Source organism: Propithecus coquereli, unplaced genomic scaffold, assembly GCF_000956105.1.
Source record: "Propithecus coquereli isolate 6110/MARCELLA unplaced genomic scaffold, Pcoq_1.0 Scaffold52, whole genome shotgun sequence".
In the NCBI taxonomy this organism is placed as follows: Eukaryota; Metazoa; Chordata; class Mammalia; order Primates; family Indriidae; genus Propithecus; species Propithecus coquereli.
The window spans coordinates 4,926,876-4,949,700 of NW_012151063.1; the positions used below are offsets into that span (position 1 = coordinate 4,926,876).

Below are 22,825 nucleotides of genomic sequence, written 5' to 3' on the forward strand. Positions count from 1 at the left end.
CCTGATTTCAAAACATATCAGTCATCAAAACAGTGTGGTACTGGCCTAAAAACCAACAGAATAGATAGCCCAGAAATGAACCCTCACATATGATCAAATGATCTTTGACAAGAGGACCAAGACCACTTAATAGGGAGAAGATAAGTCTCTTAAACAAATAGTGCTAGAAAAACTGGATATCCACATGCAAAAGAATGAAGTTGGACCCTAACCTAACACCATATACAAAAATTCACTCAATATAGATTAAAAACCCAACTGTAAGATGTAAAAATATAAAACTCCTAAAAGGAAACATAGGGGAAAGCTTCATGACATTGGATTTGGCAGAGATTTCTTGGCTATGATACCAAAAGCACAGGCAACAAAAGCAAAAATAGACAAATGGGACTTTACACTTAAAAACTTACGCACACCACAGGACACAAGTAACAGAGCAAAAAGGAAACCTGCAGAACGAAAGAAAATGTCCACAAGTCACATGTCTGAGAAGGGGTCAATATCCAGAATATATAAGAAGCCCTTCAACTCAACAACTAAATAACAACCAAATTAAAAATAGGCGAAGGGTTTCAATAGACATTTCTCCAAAGATGGCACAGAAATGGCCAACAGGCACCTGAGAAGATTCTCATCATCACTGAGCCTTAGAGATATGTATATCAAAACCACAATGAGATATCGACTCACACTCATTAAGATAACTATTATCAGGCCGGGCGCGGTGGCTCACGCCTGTAATCCTAGCTCTCTGGGAGGCCGAGGCGGGCGGATTGTTTGAGCTCAGGAGTTCGAAACCAGCCTGAGCAAGAGCGAGATCCCGTCTCTACTAAAAATAGAAAGAAATTAATCAGACAACTAAAAATATATAGAAAAAATTAGCCAGGCATGGTGGCACATGCCTGTAGTCCCAGCTACTCGGGAGGCTGAGGCAGAAAGATCACTTGACCCCAGGAGTTTGAGGTTGCTGTGAGCTAGGCTGACGCCACGGCACTCATTCTAGCCCGGGCAAGAGTGAGACTCTGTCTCAAAAAAAAAAAAAAAAAAAAAGATAACTATTATCGAAAAAATACAGAAAATAATAAAGTGTCAGTGAGAATGCAGAGAAAGTAGAACCCTTGTGGACTGTTGGTGGGAATATAAAATGGGGTAGCCACTATGGAAAACAGTCTGGTGGTCACCCAAAAAATTAAAAATAGAATTACCACCTGATCCAGCAATTGCACTTCTGGGTATAGACCCAAAAGAACTGAAAGTAGGGTCTCAAATAGGTATCTCCATACCCATGATTGTATAAGCATTATTCATAATAGCCAAGACACGGAAGCAACCCAGATGTCCATCAACAGACAAATGGATAAACAAGAAGTGGTCAACACATATAACAGAATATTATTCAGCCTTAAAAAGGAAGAACCTGTCACATGGTACACCATGGATGAAACTTGAGGACATTATGCTTACATAAAATAAGCCAGTCACAAAAAGACAAATACTGTAGGATTCTACTCATCAGAGGTACCCATAATAGTCAAATTTTAGAAAGTGGAATGGTGGTTGCCAGGGGTTGAGAGCAGGAGGAAATGGGGAGTTAGTTGTTCTTCAATGGGCATAGAGTTTCAGATTTATAAGGTGAAGAAGTTCTGGAGATCCACGGTCAAATAATGTGAACACACTTAACACTGCTGAACTGTGTGCTTAAAAGTAGAAAAGATAGTACATTTCATGCTATGTGTGTTTTTTCTTTAATCACAATTAAAAAAAAATATAGTAACTGTATGGAGGTGTTTCTGCCAAGACTTGTCAGGGTAACTTCAGGTGTAAAAGGTGCAGAAAGACATACGATGCAGAGAACTGAGTGTCGCGGTGCTTGTACGCTTGCCTGAGGTTCACAGACACTACCGCGTGCAGCAGACGCAGACAGAATGACTACAAAGGGTATGTGTCTGCATCTGTGTACGTGTGTGTATAAGCATGTGTGTGTATGTTTAATTCAACATACGCCCTGCCATTAGCTGGGTCCTTGCAAGAACATTCTCTAGTTCCCAGGAATATCCAATCAACATGTTTGGACATATGTATAAATATAAATAATAACATACATTTCAAAAATGTGTGTGATTCATATTAATATAACTTTAAATCTAAAATTACTGCCATAACTGCAATTTTTTCCCCTCGTCCGCGCCAGGAATTCTAAAGACAGTGTTCACCATGTTGTCCTAGCAGGATCTTCAAAACAGTCTACTTTCAAGCATTTTTGGATCTGTAATCTAGAACATTCTTGACCTTCTCACTTTTAGCAAGAAGCAGCAGGCAATCCCATTCTGACTGAGCGTCAGTTAACAAGCCTGGAGGGAACAAAGTCATCTTTCCTTTCAAAAGAAAACTGGATACAAGTCAACAAAGGGCTGCGCGGCACACAAACAGACAGGCTAAAAATGAGTTCGGCTTTTAACTTTTTCTTTTTTTTTTTAAAAAAAATTAAGCTTCTTTGGGGAGATTTAGCTGCTTATCAATTTGTTAAAGTTTGAATAGTTGCTGAAATACTAATCCTATATCTGATTTTGAAAAGAAAAAAGCCAAAGCCATCTATTAAACTTTGGAGCAATTCCATCATCAACATAATCTTTACAGAATATTGATATAAACAAAACGCAAATGGTTTTGGACCCCAGAAATCAGTGAAACTGATGCATATTATTCTCACTGAGCCCCCGGGAGAGACTCAGTTCCGAGATTTAACAAGACAAGAGAGGACAGACTAAGCGTGCCCTGTGGCCGACCGTGCAAGTGATTTACAGCAACGCTGCTGATGTTCACAAGCGTGATTCCGCATGCAGGGGGGAGGACCGCACCTGGCATGAGCGCAGCCGTGGGGAACAGCTCCTTTAACTTGGCTTGGCTTTCTTCCACCAGCTCCTCCTTGGACATGGGGAGCTGCAAGACGTCTATGATGATCTGCGCGGCCTCCAGCGCCTTCTTACCCATAACCAGGGATTTCACGTCCCAGGTGTAATTCTTCCCGTAGCGGCCACATATTTCTTGAAACACCACTGAATACAGCCGTTCAGTATCTGCAGAAACAGAATGAGACAAAGATAGATTTTTATAGCGCACACTACATGAACGATACGTCTGTATCAGATCAGCGTACTTATGTGTCAGGTAGGTCATGTTCAGTGAGAAGAGGCTTTCCCAGAGAACCGAGTAAACTGAAAATGTGTGTGGCCATTCTTACTCTGAGCAGCCTCCTCCATACAGCGGGCCCCGGACCCCCAACCCTGTGATGGATGCTGTCCCTCCCTCCTCCATGCTTTCCCTGCTTTTCATGGCAAAACCACTCGTGGCCCTGGGTCAGGAGGAATTTCATCTTTGGCGCGTTAGCTATTTTTCTCCTTGCTTCTCCACCACAAGCTGTATTTCACTGCAGTGCTGTACAATGTACAAATCTCAGAGTCTCCACCCTTCTGGACACTTGAGATTGCTAAGGCATGATCCCTGAAATGAAGAGAGTAGGCTCTAAGAAGTCTTCCTCGGTGGTTTGTAGAAGCTGCAGTTTGTACAATAACCTGAGAAACTCGAGCTTTTATGCAACCTGCCTTGCACGTGGTCTCCCTAAAGAAGTTCCCCGATGGGAAGAAGGGCTGGCCCACTCTCCTCCACAGGAGAGCTGTGAAACGCGTCCTCTGATGGAGGGTCACCCAGTAATGAGCCTCCTATTATGTTCTTGCTCCCCGTGAGGGGGAGAAAGGGCCAGGGCTCTCAGGGCCAGGAGATGGATGGAGCGGCAGTGAGGCGGCACGTTTTCCTTTCTTATCTTGAATTTTTCTTCTAGTAGTTGAGAGAGAAAGACTCACAAAGATAAACTGTAGGCACCGAGCAAGTGAGAAACTACTGTCAGGTTTTGAAGAGCAAAGCTAGGGAACGGAGGCCAGGAGGAGTACTGCTCAGGGCAGCCGCTAAGGCAGGCATGCAAAGAGGAAGAGGGGGCGGGGCATATGGATTCCAAAGACGGAAAAAGAGCTATATCCTCTAAAATGCTTTAAACAGTGTTTATTTAAAGCTTAAAATGTCACAGAGCGTTTAATTTAAAAGATACAGAACTGTAGGATTATAAATCTGTAGGGGACTGCATAGACAGCCATTTTTCTTCACAATTTAGATAAAATCATCCTAAATCCCCCATGGAATAAGGAAGGATCTAAACAAGTAATTAAACTCCTCAGATCAAATGATGACTACACCCGCTGATGACAGCACACTTAAAGGGACAGCGTTGTAAAAGGAAAAAAAGCTAAAATAAAATAAATAAGCCTGACATAGTGGTGCCAAGCTATGAGACGCATATTCTTCCCTGCTTGCTAGGAGCTGTAAGCTTTTCAAATTGCTTCAGTGTTATTTTTACCAGGAAACTCGACAGGTATTATCATAACATGCTACAGCCGCATATACCGCTACCTTCCACAGGTGAGTTAGAAAAACATCCTGTGCAAAGCGGGGCCTCCCTCCCAGCTGGGATCCAAGTGGCACGTGCAGAGGGCTGCAGGAAGTGCCAGGCAGGCCACGGCGGAGGAGGAGGGCTCAGAGGATGGGGCAGGAGCCAGCACCAGGGCCAAAGGCTACTCTCATCCTGAGTGGCAGGCGTGGTTCCCAGGCGGGAAATGTGAGGCATTCCGGCTTAAATGACACTGATGAGAAGGAAGTGCTGCACCTGGAGGAAGGCCAGGCCAATGGCCTCTAGGTTTCCAAGGCTGGCAATGTGCTGAGTGGCATCTTTGCTCATGGAGAATGAATGTATCTGAATGCTTGCTAGCCCATCCCTGACCCACAGTGGACAGCGGCAGGTTGTTTTACCTAATAAAGATAAAAGGGGTGAGGGTTTCCCCCAGCTTCTCCCTTTCAGGAAGCTGTACCACCGCACCATGCAAACATGCACACAACTCCAATTTAAGCCCGTGGGTTGTATCATTTAATGGCGAAACATCACCCATCGATCCATCTGTCACTAACAAGCCTGTATTATACAACCTGACTTTGCTCCCCGTCCCGCTTTCATGCAAGACCTACCACGAGGGGCTGGGAAAGCCAGGGCTGGTGGGCCTGAGAGGGGTGTGGTAAACTTTCCTCACCATGCTGACTTCGTAGGTCTGTTGGGGAAATGTGGTAAACATAGCCGCTGGCCTGCAGGCGAGAGGGTGTGAAAACTCAGGGAGGGTCTGAACCCTCCGCAGCTTACTGGCCACTGAGATACTCCTTGGTTTAAGTATCTGTAAAATGGGGACATTTTACAGATCATACTGCATCCTCGTTGTACTACATACCCTGCAAGCCTGCTGGGCCTTGGCTAACATCTGTAAAATGGGATGCTGGTCATTTAATCATGATACACACCTTGGGGGCTGTTGTGTCTATTGAGTGAAATAATCTATGCAGTGCCCTGAGCACCCCACTTGGCCCAGTTTCCTCTGAGCATCATTAGGTGGAACTGTCAGGGAATGCTTTTAGTAACTGCGAGTTACGAGGAAAGGACAAGATCTGCTTTCTCTCTGTACCCCAATGCTTCAGTAATGGCAAACAGCTGCTTAATCTGAGAAATTAAAGTGCCTCTTACCAAATATTCTATTAATACTAAAAAAAAAAAAAAAACTATTTGGAATTCACCAAAGCATCACACCTATCAGGCACGTGGAACTAGCTTCATGAACACTCACTAACTAATTGCCCCACCCAGCACAGGAAGAGGCCCTTGTTCAGACGCCCACACGGACAGTGAAAGTTTTCATTTAGCTGCAAAATATGACGTGGCCTGGCAAGAGGTTGTTATCACACTTAGTGTGAACGTTCACATATTTCCCTATAGAAATGTTAATGGATTTGATCAAGGGTGCTGCCTGAGAACCCCGAGAGTGTCACATATCATGGGACATGTGCATTCTAACACCTTTTTAAAATAATAATTAAAAACCCTAAATCTAAATACATCTGGCCCCACGGATTTTGAATAAGGGACTGTGACCTGAGTTTATTATTGCCAACTAGTCCAGTTAGACTTTGTGCATCTTCTACAACTTGAACAAATCAATTTAATGCCTTTTTTCCCAAAACTTATCTTGACATATCTTTTTTTTTTTTTGAGACAGAGTCTCACTCTGTTGCCTGGGCTAGAGTGCAGTGGCATCAGCCTAGCTCATAGCAACCTCAAACTCCTGGGCTCAAGCGATCCTCCTGCCTCAGCCTCCTGGGTAGCTGGGACTACAGGCACGTGCCACCATGCCCGGCTAATTTTTTCTATTTTTAGTTGTTTGGCTAATTTCTTCTTATTTATAGTAGAGACAGGGTCTTGCTCTTGCTCAGGCTGGTCTCGAATTCCTGAGCTCAAGCAATCCTCCCGCCTCGGACTCCCAGAGTGCTAGGATTACAGGCGTGAGCCACCGTGGCCGGCCAATCTTGACATATCTTGAACATAGTTTTAATTTTATTTCCAACTACAAAAAAAAAAAAAGGAAAAACCTAAAGCCAGTGTTTTGTGTTTCAGATAGGCTGGTTCCTATCTGAAATACAAAATAAACTCCATGGAAGGGCTGATCTTGAGCTAAAACCAAATTATCACAATCTGGCACTTATATAGACGTTAACAGACTGCCTGTTTGCCCTCACCTAGAAATTTGGCAGTTTGGGGTTTTTTGGTTTTTAGTTTCTTTTCAGTTTAGGTTTTCATTGAATATGTTATAAAACAGGTTTAGTCAGAAAGACCAAAACCTGTGTCATCAGACTCCTCAGACTCTTTTCTTTGCTTCCACTTCCTTCCCAGTGGGGCAGCGGTGGTGGGGGCGTTAGGGCCTCCGGCTCATGCAGCACCAGCTGCTGGAGCAGGGCCACCAGCACCCACACACTGCAGCTGAGGCCCCCAAGGCAGATGCAGCCAGGCCCACACGTTCAACAGGTTTATCAGCTGCTGTAACGAGGGCATCGATCTCACCGTCATTGCAGTGCAGGAGGAGGTCGCCCAGCAGACAAGGCAAGCTCAGAGACTGCGGCCCTGGCACCGGCGCTGCCCAGCGAGGCACTAGTTGCTGGATGACTGAGGGCCTCACCCCAAGGCGGCCTTCGCCTCCTCAGAAGGACCAAGCACCTTAGCGGCAGCTGAGGAAAAGGGGGCAGCGGTATTTCTGAATGTCTTTATGGTGGTGTCATTTTCCCAAACCACTGTGAGTACACAGTAGGTAACTGGAGGTAATTGGTAATTACTGAAGAGATTTAAATTGTAAATCCATTAGTTCTGTTCACCTAAGATATTCCACCACTTGTTTCTTTAGCCCTCTGTTTCTCAAAGTGTGGGCCGGGAACCAGCAGCATCAGTGTTCCATGAGAAGTTGTCCAAACTGCAAATTCTTATAACAGAATACCTGAAACTGGGTAATTTATAAAGAAAAGGAGTTGATTTCTTACAGTTCTGGAGGCCGAGAAGTCCAAGGCCAAGGGGCCACATCCGGTCAGAGCTTTCTTGCAGGTGGGGACGCTCTGCAGAGCCCCCAGGGGGCACAGGGCATCGCATGGTGAGGGGCTGAGCTGCTGGCTCAGGTCTCTTTTCCTCCCTTGGTAACTCATTAATCCCCTAGCTCATTAATTTGTTAATCCACGAATGAATTAATCCACTCTAGGGATGAGCATTCATGACCTAATCACCTCGTAAAGGCCCCACCTCTCAATACTGCCAGGCTGGGCACGAAGTTTCGACATGACTTTTGGCGGGACAAACATTCAAACCACAGCAGGCCCTGCCCCAGATCTGCAGAAACAAAAAACTGGGTGGGGCCCAGCAGTGTTTGATCGAGCCCTCCAGGTGATCTGGATGTGTGCTCAAGTGGAGAACCACTCACCTGGCGTTATGTTTTCACTGAAGACCTGTGCTCCATAAGGTCAGTGATTTTAAAAATGGATCAATCTTAACTAAGAAATGTTTAATTTTAACGTATGGATTTATTAGTAGACATTGAAGAAAGAACAATCCACGATGGGATGGCATTCATCCCAATCTACACTTTCCTCTGTTGCCTCCTATTACAACCTTCAAGTTGTATTTCTCTTCCTGTTCCCTTCCCTCACCTCCAAATCAGATTTATGTTAATATATCTGTACTTAAATCAAGGTTTACAAAATAAGGACCCTTAAATATGCCCCATTCTTTCTAAAGTTAATTGCAGCAAACGATTGCAATGAATTGGAGTTCTCAATTAATACGAGTTAATTAGGTAATACTGCATCAAATGAGATGTGGATTTCAATGAAAATTATGCACAGCATTCCTACAAACATGGCAAGGTAACACTCTTATAAAAAGACGCCCTAATAAGCTAGTTCTTTTTAAGAAACATAAATCTTGGAATAAAAACATTGACAATTTAATGGAACACAGTATATTTAAAGGATTAGTTAATTGGTTCACCTCTCTCAAAGAGAAATCAAGGATTAAAAAATACATTTTCTAGTACTAGGATCATTACATATGAAATAATAGTTGTCCTTGGGGACTTTCTTTTGAGAATAACTACTGAAACTTTTACATATTTGCTATATATGTATGTTCTAGCATAAAATCCTCTTTTTCCTCTAGTGAAAGCATTTCCAGCTTCGTAAAGGCTATTATTGGAAAATACGCCTGCGTCTCCAAAAATCAACGACTTGGTCAGTAGCACAGCTATCCTAAAAACTGAGCTTTGAATTACATGAGCCTGGAAACCTAGCCCTTCACAGGAGAAGGGTTTGTGCCTTCTGAAAGGGCTAGATCTGATATCTGGGGTTGCCTGGGGCTTGCTTTGACCTTCTTACACAGCCACGCTTGCTTAATAATTCCTAGAACCCTGATGGCAAAAACTGTTTTGGAAGGTCACTGCAGCAACAGCTGTTAAACACTGCTCTTGATGCTCCCAGCGCACAGCACAGAGCCCACATCTCTTTGGTGGCGCTGCCTCGCCTCTCAGAGTGGCTCCCGTGCACACAGCTCTGAGGGTGCGCCAGACCGAGGCTGCAGCCATGACAGCAAGGCCAAACCAAACTGCCTCTTTCCAGGACTGGAAGAGCCTATCTGCTCAGAGCATCCCTGTGTGAATGCTCACTCACATGGTTGCCCTAGTGTTGTAGGAAGGCATCATTAACTGTGGAGGAAGACAGGAGAAGCATGTGGAAAAAACAGGTTCTGGTGGAAGGCTGGTGAGGGAGGAAGTGAGTTAAATTATAAAAATCGTGTGTGAAGGTAAATGAAGCTCTCCGCAAATGAGAAGCAGCAAAGGCTGTTCACTGGGAGCTTGTATGGCAGAAGTCGGCCACCATCGTTTGCCTCTGCAGAGGCTCAAAGGCAAGGCAGGGGACTGAGAAAGCTCCATCATGGGCAAGGGGGGGATTTGGGGAGTCCCAACTGGAGGCTGATGGCCTGGGGACACTGGGGACAGCTCCCTAGAAGCGAGGCGTGCCATGGGATTGGCTTGGGGAGCACACTTGGCTTTCTGGACGGCAGAGGAAACTCCGGCATGCCCAAGCCACTCACGTCCCATCGAAGGAGACAGTCACCGAGCCGGACAAACACACTAGGCCACTGACTGGACCCACAAGACCTGCATGGCCACCCCCAACCCTGCCCCTGGTTTCTTCCCGGCCACCGCAGGGATCCACAAGCAAACCCTAGGCGCGTTCCCAGCTGGGCGGTGGCCCCCACCCCTGCCCAGCCTCGTTCGCCAGTCCACGTTCCACAGGCACCCCTGCATCCTGAACCATGCCCTCGGCCCACCTCTGGTGACAGCCAATCAGAATAAACTGACCTCCACACCACCTCTACGCCAAGGCCCTGAGACAGGACGGACAGAGTTCAAGGGCAGGAACTGCAATGGTCAGGAAACACTAGCATGGTTTGGAGAACTGTCACAACTATGTGGCCTTGGGTGCTGGCATATCTGAGTTTTATCCTTGGCTCCATCTCCAGGTCTGCCATCAAACCTAACTCACGACATTCTCCCATCCCAACATGTATCACAAAGGCACTGTAATTTGTGGGAAATATTCCAAAACTGTAGACCAGTGAGGCTGAGTGTGAACGAAAATCAGATGTAAGTATGTCACAGCAAAGGGAAACCAAAAGTAAAGACCGACATTGTCAAAATCTAGTGCCATCAAAATCCAGAGACATAAAACTTTGTTCCTCTCTTTTAGGTTTTCCACGATCTCCATCCAACTCTGCTTCCATGAATAAATACCAGTCTATAAACTACGCCAAAAGCAAACCTACCTGGTTCAACATTTCGTCGTGTGGTTTGCTCGTTTTGCTTAGTGATGAGCACAGCACTGCTAAGAGCGTGACTGTATGGCTGGCTCACCGCTCTTCACTGCTACACATAGGTTATTTTATTTACACTTTGGATTTAAAAAAAATTGCAATGGTATAAATTAGAATCCAAACCAACCTAAAATTTACTTTTCCCCCAAATTAAAATTCAGTCCAGGTTTCAAATGACTGAGAACAGAGGTCCTTGTGGGACAAATATTTATAAGTTGGGAAAGTCCTGCGTCACAAAAGTAAACAGAACATGTAATATTGATTAGAATCACAGAAAACAATCTTGAGAAGACAGACATCAATCGGGAGTATGCAGAAATGGCACATGCTCGGAAGTTCAATTAAACAAATGTTTTCTGGGTACATACTCTGTGCTAGGCACTGGGAAAAACAGGACAACTGAGGACAAAACAGTCTTGCAAGCAAGGTTAAATAAATCTGTAACTGGAAAAGTTAATTAATACTTGTTGAACAAAATAAACAGAGAAACAAATACCTGCAAAGGTAAGAGAAACCCAGCAAAAAGAGTGATTAAGAAAATGCCACTGTATGAATCAGAATGTTTTTCCTCACCTGAAGACCGACCAATATGTCACCTTCAGCCAACCACAAGGACCTATCCACCCAAGGGATTTCCTCTAAGACCTGAGAACAAAGTTGGGTAGAAGCTATGTTAGACACCCACCACAAATTCCTAGTGGTATCGGGAGGAAGATGAGAAGGTAAGATGAAGAACAATGATCTACTGATCTACTCAGTAATACTTGCTTCAAATTAGAAGGTTGCCCTATTGGGCTTAGAAAGAAGTATTTAACTATTTGAATATTGCTTCTGTGGCTGTAAGCTATCATTTTTGAACTGTAAAGAAAAAATAATATCGCTTAAAATAAAGATAAGTAATGATAATTTAACTGAGTGATCATTTGCAACATAAAACTTTCAATTAGCATTTGGCATAATCCATTGGCCTGAGCAATTATTCCACCTAATAGGTATAGGTATCAGTCTGTGAATTTTTTCCTTATAATCCATATCTCAATTTAAAAATCACTAAAAAATGAACTGGTGCAAAAATTGCTGCTGGATCACACATATCTAGCAGCATTTGGAAACATATATCTGTACTGGGGAAAGAAATAAAAACACTGATCCTCAGGATCAGAAATCTAAATGCAAAACCAAAACTATAAAACTTCTGGAAGAAAACAGGAGAAAATCCTTAGAGCCTTGGGTTATGTGAAGGTGGGGGAAAAACAAACAGTTACAATGTTAACAAATACAAGTAGCCTAGAATGATTTTAAGAATACCCGGTGACCATGACAAGGCCAGTGAGCTCTCCCTGGAGCACAGCCTGAGGAAGTCTTCCTGGGATTTGTCAACTTCCCTTCAGAAAGTGACCCTTCTGTAGTGGAGGAAGCCTTGAGGAATCCCTGCTGAGCTCTCTCAGGTAGGAGGGGACACCCATGTCTTTTGGGCTCCTGTCCCCAGTCGCATCACCCCCGCCCCTGGGGGCACAGGTGATTGGAGATCGGGCATGGCGCCATCCCCTCCCGGGAACCTCAGGGAGTCTTGTCTGCACGCCCACACCCTCTGGGGTAAAAGCAAGTTCCACTCCTCTTTTCCATTTAATTATGGGGGAGGTGGGATTGAAGGGATCATTTAAGAGAGGAGCGACATATCCTGGTTCACAGAGGGTGACAGCCTGTCCCAGATACGGAGAGCAGGGAGGCTCCCAGAGAGAAGAGACCTGCAGGTAGGTGCCAAGGGACAGCAGGCACACGGGAGGGTCCTGGGGTCACCATGGGGGCTTTCCAACTGCTGTGCTGTTTGCCTGGCTGGCAGCTGTGAGGATGATGGATATAAAAGGGCCATGGATCTGGATTTATAGATTTAAGAGAGCTGCAAAATCTTTAAGTTGAGCTATCCAATGAAGAGTGAGTCTTCAATCCTGCAGATTTTGTGTTTACATTCATTTGTGCAAGAAACTGATACGCATAATAAAGAGGAAAGAGCCCGGGATGATACTGAATAACACTGCTACTTACATGCATACTGTTCTCTCTTTTTAAAAGCACATGCACAAAAAGTGCCTTTTAAATTAATTTTTTCTGGTTGCCGAGATGAACTATCATATCTCCTTTTCCTATATATCTCCTTTCCTTCTCACGTTTCCTACATGGATTTTTCAAAGCAGAATCTCAGATGGCGCAGATGCTGATAGAAGAATGCTTTCCTATTTCCTTTAAGAAGGCAGCATTTCATTATGTTATGAAATAACAGATTTGTCTTCCTTCTCCCACCTCCCATTTTTAACGGGGGCTCCATGGGCAAGAGTCAAGGTGCTGAGCCTTTTTCCAGGGCCAACACCTGTCCTGGCATCGCTCTGGGTGTTAGAGATGATTTATAAAGACTGTCCTGACTCAGCATGCTAGATCTCAGATTACATGCAACTTTCTCTGAAAAGACTTTCCCCCCAGGTCAACTTCACTTAAGATCGTTACTAGAATAACCTCATGGGTTTGCATGTATCTCAATCAACGTTGCTTTCAATATTTAGATAGAGATTAAGGAATCAAAAAAAAAAAAAAAGTTCTAACTTGAGGTCATACTTATCCCTAAAATTGTTATAGATTTTAACGTTATTTTTTGTTTTGGAAAATATCATCAAGCCTGGATTGGCCACACTTAAAAATGCAACATTGTTTAAACATGAATTTTTTTGGTTCATAATCCAATAACCAATTCAAAAATGTCTTGAATAATCTTTCTAAATTGTTCCAAGTTACTTTAAAATAAGATAAAAAATAGTGATGCTATACCACTGTTTTTGTAATACCTTAATTCAATGGTCCATAATTGGGCACTGATTTTGCCCCTTGGGAGACACAAAAAAAATAGTATAAATGTATTTTTAGTTTGTAAATCTTTTTTTCCTTCTGGCTTAAAAAGAATGCTTGAAACAATACTTACAAATCTCTCATGATGGACATACAAGGTATAAAGATGTAATGTGTATGACAACAACAGCATAAAGAAAAGGGGGAGGGAATGGACCCACTAGGACCAAAGGTTTTGTGAACTATGTAAAATAAATTGGTTAAGATGTTTATCATAATCCATAGCACAACCACTTGGAAAGTAACTCAAAAATAGAAGTAAAAGAAGTGATAAAAGAATTGGTACATTCAAAATATCTAAAGTAGAAAAAGGCAATAATGAAGGAATAAAAAAAACAGGAAAGAAAACATATAAGAAAATGCCACATAAATCCTGCCTTACCAAAAATGGTGTTTTATGTAAATGGATCACTCTAATTAAAAGGTAGAGAATGGTGGAATGGATTTAAAAACACACACAAAAAAATGATACAACTATATGCTGTCTATAAGAGAGACACTTCAGATCCAATGGCACAAAAAGGTTGAAAGTAAAAGGATGGAAAAGATATTCCATGTCAACAGAAGCTGAAAGAGAGCTGGAGTGGCTATAGTAATATCAAAGTAGAATTAAGACAAACATTTTTTACTAGAAAAAAACCCCAAAAGTTTTAATAGAAACATTTTATAGTGATAAAAGGGTCAGTCCATCAAGAAGATGCAATGATTATAAACACATATGAACCTAACCAGAGCCCCCAAATACATGAAACAGACAATGACAAAACTGAAGGGAGAGAGAACCGATTCTACAATAGTAGCTGGAGACTTCAATACTACGTTTGATAATGGATAGAACAAAAAGACTGAAGATTAAGAAAGAAATACAAGACTTGACTTAAACCACTTAAAACATTGTAAACCAACTAAACTTCACAGACATCTATGGAACACACCACCCAACAATAACAGAATATACATTATTCTCAAGTGCACATGGAAAATTCTTCAGGGTAAGTCATATGGTAGACAAGTCTCGATAAATTTACAAAGAACTAAAATCACACAAAGTACTTCCCCATTCAACAACGAAATGAAATTAGAAATCAATAACAGAAGAAAATTTGGGAAATTCATAAATGATGTGACAATTAAACAATACACTCCTGAATATTCATGAGTCAAAGAAGAAATCATGAGAGAAATTAGAAGATGCTTTGAATGAAAATGAAAGTACAGGATACCAGCACTTATGGGATGCAAGAAAGCAGTGCTTGGAGGGATGTCTGTGGCCACAAATGCCTACATTAAGAACAAATGGTCAGAGAGGCAAACGCAGCTAGCTTTGAAGATAAGCCAGGGAATAAATGCGGGTGGCCTCTCACTGCTGGAAAAGGCAAGAAAAGATTCTCCCCTAGGGCCTCAAAAAGGAAGCAGCTGTCCTGCCGACAGCTTGACCTTGACTTAGAGACTGGCGTTGAGACTTCCGACCTCGGAACTGCAACATCATCAATCTGTGGTTTAGGCCTCAGTTTATGGTTGGTTGTTATGGCAGCAATAGAAAACGAATGCATTAAAAAACGTTATCTTTTTTTTTTTTTTTTTTTTACCTAAATGGGCTTCTGCACAATTAGTCTCGAACATATCCAAAACACAAACATAAGAATAAACCTTTTCTAAGGCTTCATTCACAACAGAAGGTCAGTGAGAACTATAGGCAGGGTTTGCAGGACCATGTGTGACAACGTCCCTGACGCAGTCCACCAGTTCATTAACAAATAGCACGCTGGGCCTTCATTACTGCTACAGTATAATCACACATGTATAAATCTCGCTAATCACTGTTTATAACGTGAGTTTCCCATTTCATATTGACACACTATGACACTCCCATTTAGCTAATACCAACAACTTAAATTCAACTCAACTTTTATAGAGCTCTGGATGGATGTGCCTTTGTCCAAACCCTCTCCAGGGCTGGTTTCCCAGTGTCCCAGGCTTTATGGATGAATGCTGAATTCACACATCCCTACACCTTTTGAATACAGGAAAACCAGCAACTGCCCCCCACAACATGCACAAAGGTATTATTTAAAGATGACCGTCGACACCCAAACTCAACTGCTTCTGTCCTTCAGGGTGTCTTCAGGGGCCGTCTGCCACCCTTCCATGTCTATCCTCACTGTTGGCAGCCCCTGTTGACGGCCTGCTGGGAATCACCACCAGGGATGCATGCATGAGTAAGGAGACAATGTCAGAATTACATTTTTTCTTTAAATTTAGGGCAATGTAAATTACGAAATCTAGGAAACACATTAAAAATGAAAACGGCGATAAACAGTACAAAGTGCTCCTCTTCTCGAGAAGCACATAGGTGGTCACATCACAAGCATATTCCTTCAGCTGTTACATTCACTTATTATTTTACATCAGTGGGGTGGAAGAATGTCAGAAAACTCAGCTGTAAAAAGATGACAGGAGTTAAGATTGGAGAAACCTCCTTGGTAATCTTGCCAGCTCACACAATAACTGGACAGGCCTGGGCCTTTCACTGATAGGTTTGCTCAGAAAATCTGTAAAACATTGGTCCAGATAGCTTGATCCCTTCACAGAATCAAAAATGTTAAATTCCTGGGAGTATTAGTCTGCTAGGGTCGACATAACAAAAACAGCATATTCCAGGCTGCTTAAGCAACAGAAACGTATTCCCTCACAGTCCTGAAGGCTGGAAGTTGGAGATAAAGGGGTCCACAGGATTGGTTTCTCCTGAGGCCTCTCTCCTTGGCTTATAGATGATCACCTTCTCCCTGGGTCCCCCTGTGGTTGTCCCTGTGTGTGTGTCTGTGACCTCATCTCCTCTTCTTATAAGGACACCAGTCCTACTGAATCAGGGCCCACCCTAGTGACCTCATTCTACCTTAATCACCTCTTTGAAGTCCCTGTCTCAAAACACAGTCATATTCAGAGGTCCTGGGGGGTCAGAGCTTCAACATATGAATTTTGTGAGGGCACAATTCAGCCCATGACACTGGGTTACAAATCTCCAACGACTCGGTCTTTCTTTTCATAAAAGGCAAGAGCAGCCAGTTAAAATTATCCCTGTATGTCTCGTTTGTTACAGGAAAGGGGTTATCTTAACATAGAGAAGGGATGTGGAAGATCACTAAGAAATAAGGATCAAGATACTTTTTTAAAGAACATATTTGCATAAAATACATAAATTGGTTCATAGATCTCAGATTTTAATTCTACCTAAGATTTCTGAAAAGAGCCAACCGAAAAGCATACAGTGTGGTTCCCTTCTACGCAGAGTATACTTCTGGTACTCAAAAGTACTGGGAGTTCTATTGACAAAAAGAGGCATAGCTTGGTAACCACAGGCATAACTCAGTCTACCAAGCCTTCCATACATGGAGGCTCTGCAGGATTAGGAGGCAGAGATGTTCACTCACGTTCTCAAAGAGCAACTGACCTTTATTCCACAGCTCCGATTACCAGGGAAGGACAGCTGGTGAGAGACTGCCTTTTCTTTGAACAGGTAGGGGCTCGGCAGACACATAATTAAGGCCAGCTCAGTGTTCATTTTCTAACTATGTCAGGCCTTATGAGGTGTTATTGTAAGTAAGTCAGACAAACTACATGAAAGATATTCACAATTCAATCAGATATCCTTTTAATAGCTGTCCCTAGGACTTGCACTGACTCAGGAAGTATAATGAAAGAATGCAGAATTCTTGTCAAGTTCAAAGATTATTGGATTTGGGTGGAAAGAAATTTACATATCTTATGACATGAAAAATCTAATTACCTGGCTGGAAACTGGAGGTACCTAGGAGGAGAACTGTTTTCCTTAATAGACAGACATCTCTCAACTCCCAGAACATTTAGAGAGATGTTTAAGAGAAGCAGGACTGCTGAATGCATTTTCTGTGTTACTTATTTTATTACCTGTACTCTTTAATTAAATCTGGCCTACGAAGGTGGTAATGCTATGAATAAATGTTTAAACGCATACCTGAATTATATACACTTGCAATTTAAGACATCATTGGAACTCTATTGGAACATTAAGAACTTTAGGTTCATCATTTTTATAAACTTCACTTATTTAGGCTTCAAGTAATCACTGACTATTTAAAAGGTTTCAATTCTTAATTTAGACAACTTAAGTACTCCACAAAGAAATAAAATATATTAGTTGTATAAGTATGGCTTAACAAATATAAAGGTGAAGTTTATAAAAAATTTGTAAATGAAGTCACTGTTATGGCCTCTAAATAGTAACTGTTAAAATTTACTGGATTTATAAACAGAGTAAGCAGAAATTAAAAGTTTAGGGAATGAAAAAGTTTTTGAATCTCTATTTGAATCGTTCATAAATTTTTAAAACTAAAGCATACAGAGGCAAGTCCCATCAACAACATCAGGCACTCGTAACACGCCGTCCCTGCGCGTGCCAGCGTATCAGAAAAGCAGGGACTAGAAACCGCTGGGACCCAGTAGGACCAGCAAGAGAGCCTCTGCCCTGGGCAGAATTACGTCCCTGGCATTCCAAGTTGGTACCCAAACAAAGTTTACCATAATATATAAGAGGTGGTCAAGGACATTCAGAACCATGACAGCTCTGCAGGTACATGAACAGTTTTCTGAATATGGGTCTGGGCATCTAACGTCTATTTTTTAACATTTCCGTCTGGGGAAATGTGTTCTACCTATCTAAGTACTGCACACCGAAACTATTTCAGGCCCTTCGTTTACACTCTAGTGTGGATGCTAATAAATGATGATGTGGACAAAACTCAGGCAGCCATCACACGCAACAGCGGGACCTGGCATGACCATTCCATAAATATTCAAGAATTCATGTATCTATATATGGGATTATATAAATCTCCAGCCCAAGCCCCCATAATCTTTCTATTCTCTTACTGCTCATCAAATATAATAGTATTTAAATGCAGCTGGACTATAAGCTCCTGCAGGTGAAATTGCAAGTTAAAACACAGTCCTCACGGGAGAAGACAGGACAGAGAAGAGTCAGCCGTCGGCAGTTCTGGCAACCACTGCTTTGAACGTAATTAGAGAATGCAAAGATATGGGAAAGAGGTGCCGGGATATAATTAGTTATACCGCGGCATTTAATTAACAACGTTTAATAACACTTAAAGATCACAGGGCACACACAAAACAATACTCCTCCTTCCTTTCCACTTTATAGTTCCATATTGCCTGCACTGTATCGAACTTGAAGTGTGGAGAGAAGGGGATCTGATGTACATACGGGCTCCATCCACTCCCACTGTCATGTAACACATATTTGTTCATTCAAATACATATTTATTAATTGGGGCTTCTCTATGAGTAAACACATCGTGTTGAGCCTTCAAAAGTCAACACAATAGGCCCAGATCCAAGCCTTGGTGCAGGACACATTCTGGAACCTGCTGTTTGCTCAGGTTTTGCTCCCACCCCCTGCAGAGTGGGGGACAGAGCATCACGCGCCTTCCACCCAGCCCAGGGAATGTCACCTGCGGAAAAGAGGAATGAGATGCAGACACAGTGGCCAGTCACTACCGCCTCTCCAGGAAGTACCACTTACTTGTTATTAGTATTTTACTGTATAACTCCCTGGACTTACGGTCATGCTCCAGGTTTATCCCGGGCATGGTGAGGGACTCCAGCGTTTACTACAAAGCACTTCCTTCCTCTCCCTTGTCTGGAAAACCAACTCCTCTATTAGCAACCGTGGTGCACCCCATGGTGCACCTCCTTCCTGGAGGTGGACTGCGCCCTCTCCTTCTCCCTGATATTTGCAACTGAGCAGGAACCAGGGGCAAGGAGAAGGGAATGGAATAAAAGGACTTCAAAGATGTAACTTCTCTCACACCTGAGCCCACAAAGATTAACCCTAAACTGGAATCGGGCTGACCAGAGAATGACGGAGGCCCCAGAGCCGCCCCCTCTTGCCAGGTGGAGCTTTCTCCTCCTGGCTTCCTAGGGAGGTTGTTGCTACTTCCATGCACAAAAAACAAAAAAAGAAAAAGAAAAACAAGCACAAAACATGGTGAGCATAAGTCAATACAGCTAAATTTCCAGACCCTTCCTACACCTATCCAACTCTGTGTGTGTCTGTGCACATTATTTATGGGGAAGGGGACTTCAAAATATAACTTTAAAATGGTCTCCAGGTACTGTCACTGTCCAGACATGGGCCTAGGTGGATGGACGCCTATTTCAGTGTGTTTGTGGGATGACAGTACCTTGAGTTTTGTGATTTAAATGGGAAATCATGGTAGTTTCCATCCGCCACACTGACCTAAGAGAGGTCCAGACTTTCAGTCACCTCAAACTCTAAGTGTCCGAGTTCCTAAAACAGAACTCACCCTGTCTCAAGCTCAGCCACTCCCTCTAGTCTCAGCCTCAGAGCAAGCCACTGCTACTCGCCCAGGCAGACAGAAATCCAGGCCACGCGCCTTCTTCCTCTCATCCCTCTACACCCAGCCGTCAGCAGAACAGCCTCTGAAGCAGGCTTCTCCTCTTCCTGTCATTCCCACCCTGCAGGTCCTTGCAGTGGGCCAAATGGTGACCCCCCAAAAGATGTGTCCACGTCCTAATCCCCAGGACCTGTGAATGGGACCTTATTTGGAGAAAGGGTCTTTGCAGATGGGATGAAGGATCTGGAGAAGAGATCATTCTGTTATCTGATTGGGGCCCAAGTCTAATGGTGGGGCTCCCTAGGAGACACAGAGAGAGAGGGCCGTGTGAAGAGAAGCTGAGGCTGGCGTGACACAGCCACAGGCCACGCAGGGACCCTCCCCTGCAGCCTGCAGAGGGAGTGTGGCTCTGCCTGAGGACACCTTGATTTCAGACTTCTGGCCTCTGGAACTGGAAGAGAATAACCTTCTGTTGTCTAAAGCCCTCCAGTTTGTGGGAAACTCACAACGCTCTCATATCGTTCACCTGGACAATTGCAACAGCCTTCCGGCCAGTCTCCACTGTCCAGGTTTTAACCGTCCACGTCATCAGAAACACCTTTCCACATACCCTCTCCTCGCTAGGCTGCACAATGACACCCAGGAGATAAGATCTGAATTCCTCAGCGTCCCTGCCCCTGGCATGCCTTTCTGCCATGTTGCTCACCCAGTAACCTCCACCCGAGGCATGCACAGGCCATTTCTGCCCCACGCCCTGCTCTTTTACCTTTGCACACACGTCCTCCTGGCCCGAGTACCTAAGCCTTTCCTCCTCCACCTAACCGACTCCCAACTCTCCCCCGCAGCTCACTGGGGATGCATGTGCTCTTCTGTGAGGCACATCTCACCCGCCAACCTCCTCTTCCCGGCTCCCAAGGAAACAAAGTCCTCTCTCTAGCAGAAAACGACAAAGCAGTGGGACAGAACACGTCTACCTCTCCCCAACACAGGCCCCATGGCATCCTTGACCCCGTCCCCTGGAGGGCAGGGATGGTGTTGTGTTCATTCGCTGCAGTCCTCTCCATACCTGGCAGCTGGAGGACCCATTGTATAAGTCTCTGCGGTTCATGAACTGGGGTTTAGGAGTACCCCAAACATTGCCACCTCTCCTCAAGTGTCCTCATGGATCCATCTTGTCATGCTTGTTTTCCTTTTGAACTTAGAGCTCTCTCCCCAAACTCTCCGCAGCAGAAAGTGCCACCTGCCTTCAGCCATCTGAACAGACCCACCTAAACACGTGGAGCATCAGGCCACTTACTGTGACTGCCTCTAATCGTTGGCTACCTGTATTGCTCCACGGACTTGTAAGGGGGAGACTTTAAATGCCTTTATCAGGTTGCTCTAAGTGGGTAAGGTCAACACAACTGGTTTAACAAGACTTGGGCTAAGATAGGGCTGGAGCTTTCAGAAAAGAACAAGTCATACAGTCACACCCAGGGATAACTCACAGGCTTGCACTCAGACTGCAGAACCCAGCACAGAAAGACCAACACGCAGGAGAGGGCAGCACTGACAGCACAAAGTCCAAGGTTATTTTTATCTACATGAACAATCCTTCTCTTGAAAAATACTTAAGGACCAGTTTATGACCTTTGACAAAAGAATCTAGAAAAATACACTAGGAGGAAAAACAACCAAAATTTCCCTGGTACCTCTCCCCAAAGCCGCCTTCACGCAAAGACACCTGGGCTGCAGAACTGTCTGCAACCCCACCCTGGTGAGCACCAAAGCCCGAGAGCCGCCACGGATCCTTCTGCAGGCAACCAACAGAACCGCGCACGGTGAAGGTTCTCAATGAATATCATTATGAGATCAGGAAAAAGCCTGAGAGCCTGGAGAAAGAGCCAGCGGCTGGAATGACACAAAAGTGGCTTGGAAATATGTATAAATAAGTGCTTGGAATGTGCAGGGTGGGAGGTAAGGAATTGAGATGGAAAGATGACTTCCGGCTTCTGCATGTGTGGCTCTCAGTGTCACCTGCCCATGTGCGGAACACAGGAGAGGGGCCAATCTGGCAGAGAAGCAGAGGCTGTTTCGAACACGGGCTTCGGGGCTGCCTCGGGAACACTTGGGCAGGAAGGGCCAGCGGTCACTGGGAAACGTGGATGGGAACTCGAGAGAGAGGAGAGGATCGGCAATGGAGGTCAGGGCATCATCAGAGCACAAGCATGTGCTGAAGCCACAGTGCGGAAGAGGCCTCCACGAGACAGAAGAGGGCTTGAAGTCACAGGGACTCCAAACAGATGCAAAAGGAAGAGACAGGGATGAGGAGGTCAGAAGGGGAGCTATCTGTAAAGCCAGGAAGAATCATGTCCAAGGGGAAAATGGAAAGCGCCAAAGGAAGCTGGAAGTGCTGGACATATAAGAAAAAGACACCATAACGTTCCTAGCAACATCAGAACAGTTTCCCTGCGTGGCAGGGCTGGAAAGCCAGCGTGCAGGGAGGAGATGGGACATGAGGGAGCAGGGACAGTGAATGAAGCCAGCTTTTTCACAAGTTTGCCTGAGAATGGAAGCGGAAAGACAGATAAGCCAGTACATCCTTTAAATCAGGACACCAACTGCTCCCAGGTGATAGGCACAATAAATACAGCAACAGGTACACTGCGTTTATTACGCACTATTACAGATGCGATCGTACAAGGATCCTAAGTTCTTCAGAAGTACCATCCTCTAGGTGGGGACATGACTCTGTCTGATCTAATGATAAACACTAATGGTATAAGGAAGGGCAGCGTAACATATTCAGATGATTAAGTGTCTTTTACAAAATCACGTTAAACAGTGCAGTAAGGGCCTTGGGCCAGATATTAACATGGTCTTCAGTCTGATTATTTTTTATTTTGCTAAGCCTCCAACGTCCTGGAAATGTCTTTTATAGATCTTTCCCCCCAATTAAGGCCTGTTGAAATTGGTTGTTATGTCCCTTTAGCCTCTTTTAAACTAGAGAGGTGTGGCCCTGCTTTTCCTGCGATATTTCACCACCTCTCTCTTTATCTTTAGGATCGTGACACACAGACTTCTTTTTTTTTAATTCAGAGTATTATACTCTATTATAGTCATTATTCTTTTGATTACAAACTGTCTTCCCTGCATTCTGGCACAAAAAGGTGCTCTGTGCTCATCTTGCAACCTTTCTGGCCCC

The 22,825-nt window shown here is 44.0% G+C and overlaps 2 protein-coding genes across 2 annotated transcripts in view; one reads left to right on the top strand and one right to left on the bottom strand.

Moving 5' to 3' along the window:
• The window catches only part of HDHD1 (haloacid dehalogenase-like hydrolase domain containing 1), a 69,842-nt gene that overhangs the window by 36,763 nt on the left and 10,254 nt on the right, over positions 1-22,825 (bottom strand). The window contains exon 2 of the mRNA XM_012656842.1: positions 2,859-3,077. Within this exon, the coding sequence (XP_012512296.1) occupies positions 2,859-3,077 (219 nt within the window). The remainder of the gene's footprint in view (positions 1-2,858; positions 3,078-22,825) is intronic.
• The window catches only part of STS (steroid sulfatase (microsomal), isozyme S), a 181,025-nt gene continuing 170,245 nt past the window's right edge, over positions 12,046-22,825 (top strand). Inside the window, exon 1 of the mRNA XM_012656840.1 lies at positions 12,046-12,084. The gene's annotated coding sequence lies outside the window, so the exon portion shown is untranslated. The remainder of the gene's footprint in view (positions 12,085-22,825) is intronic.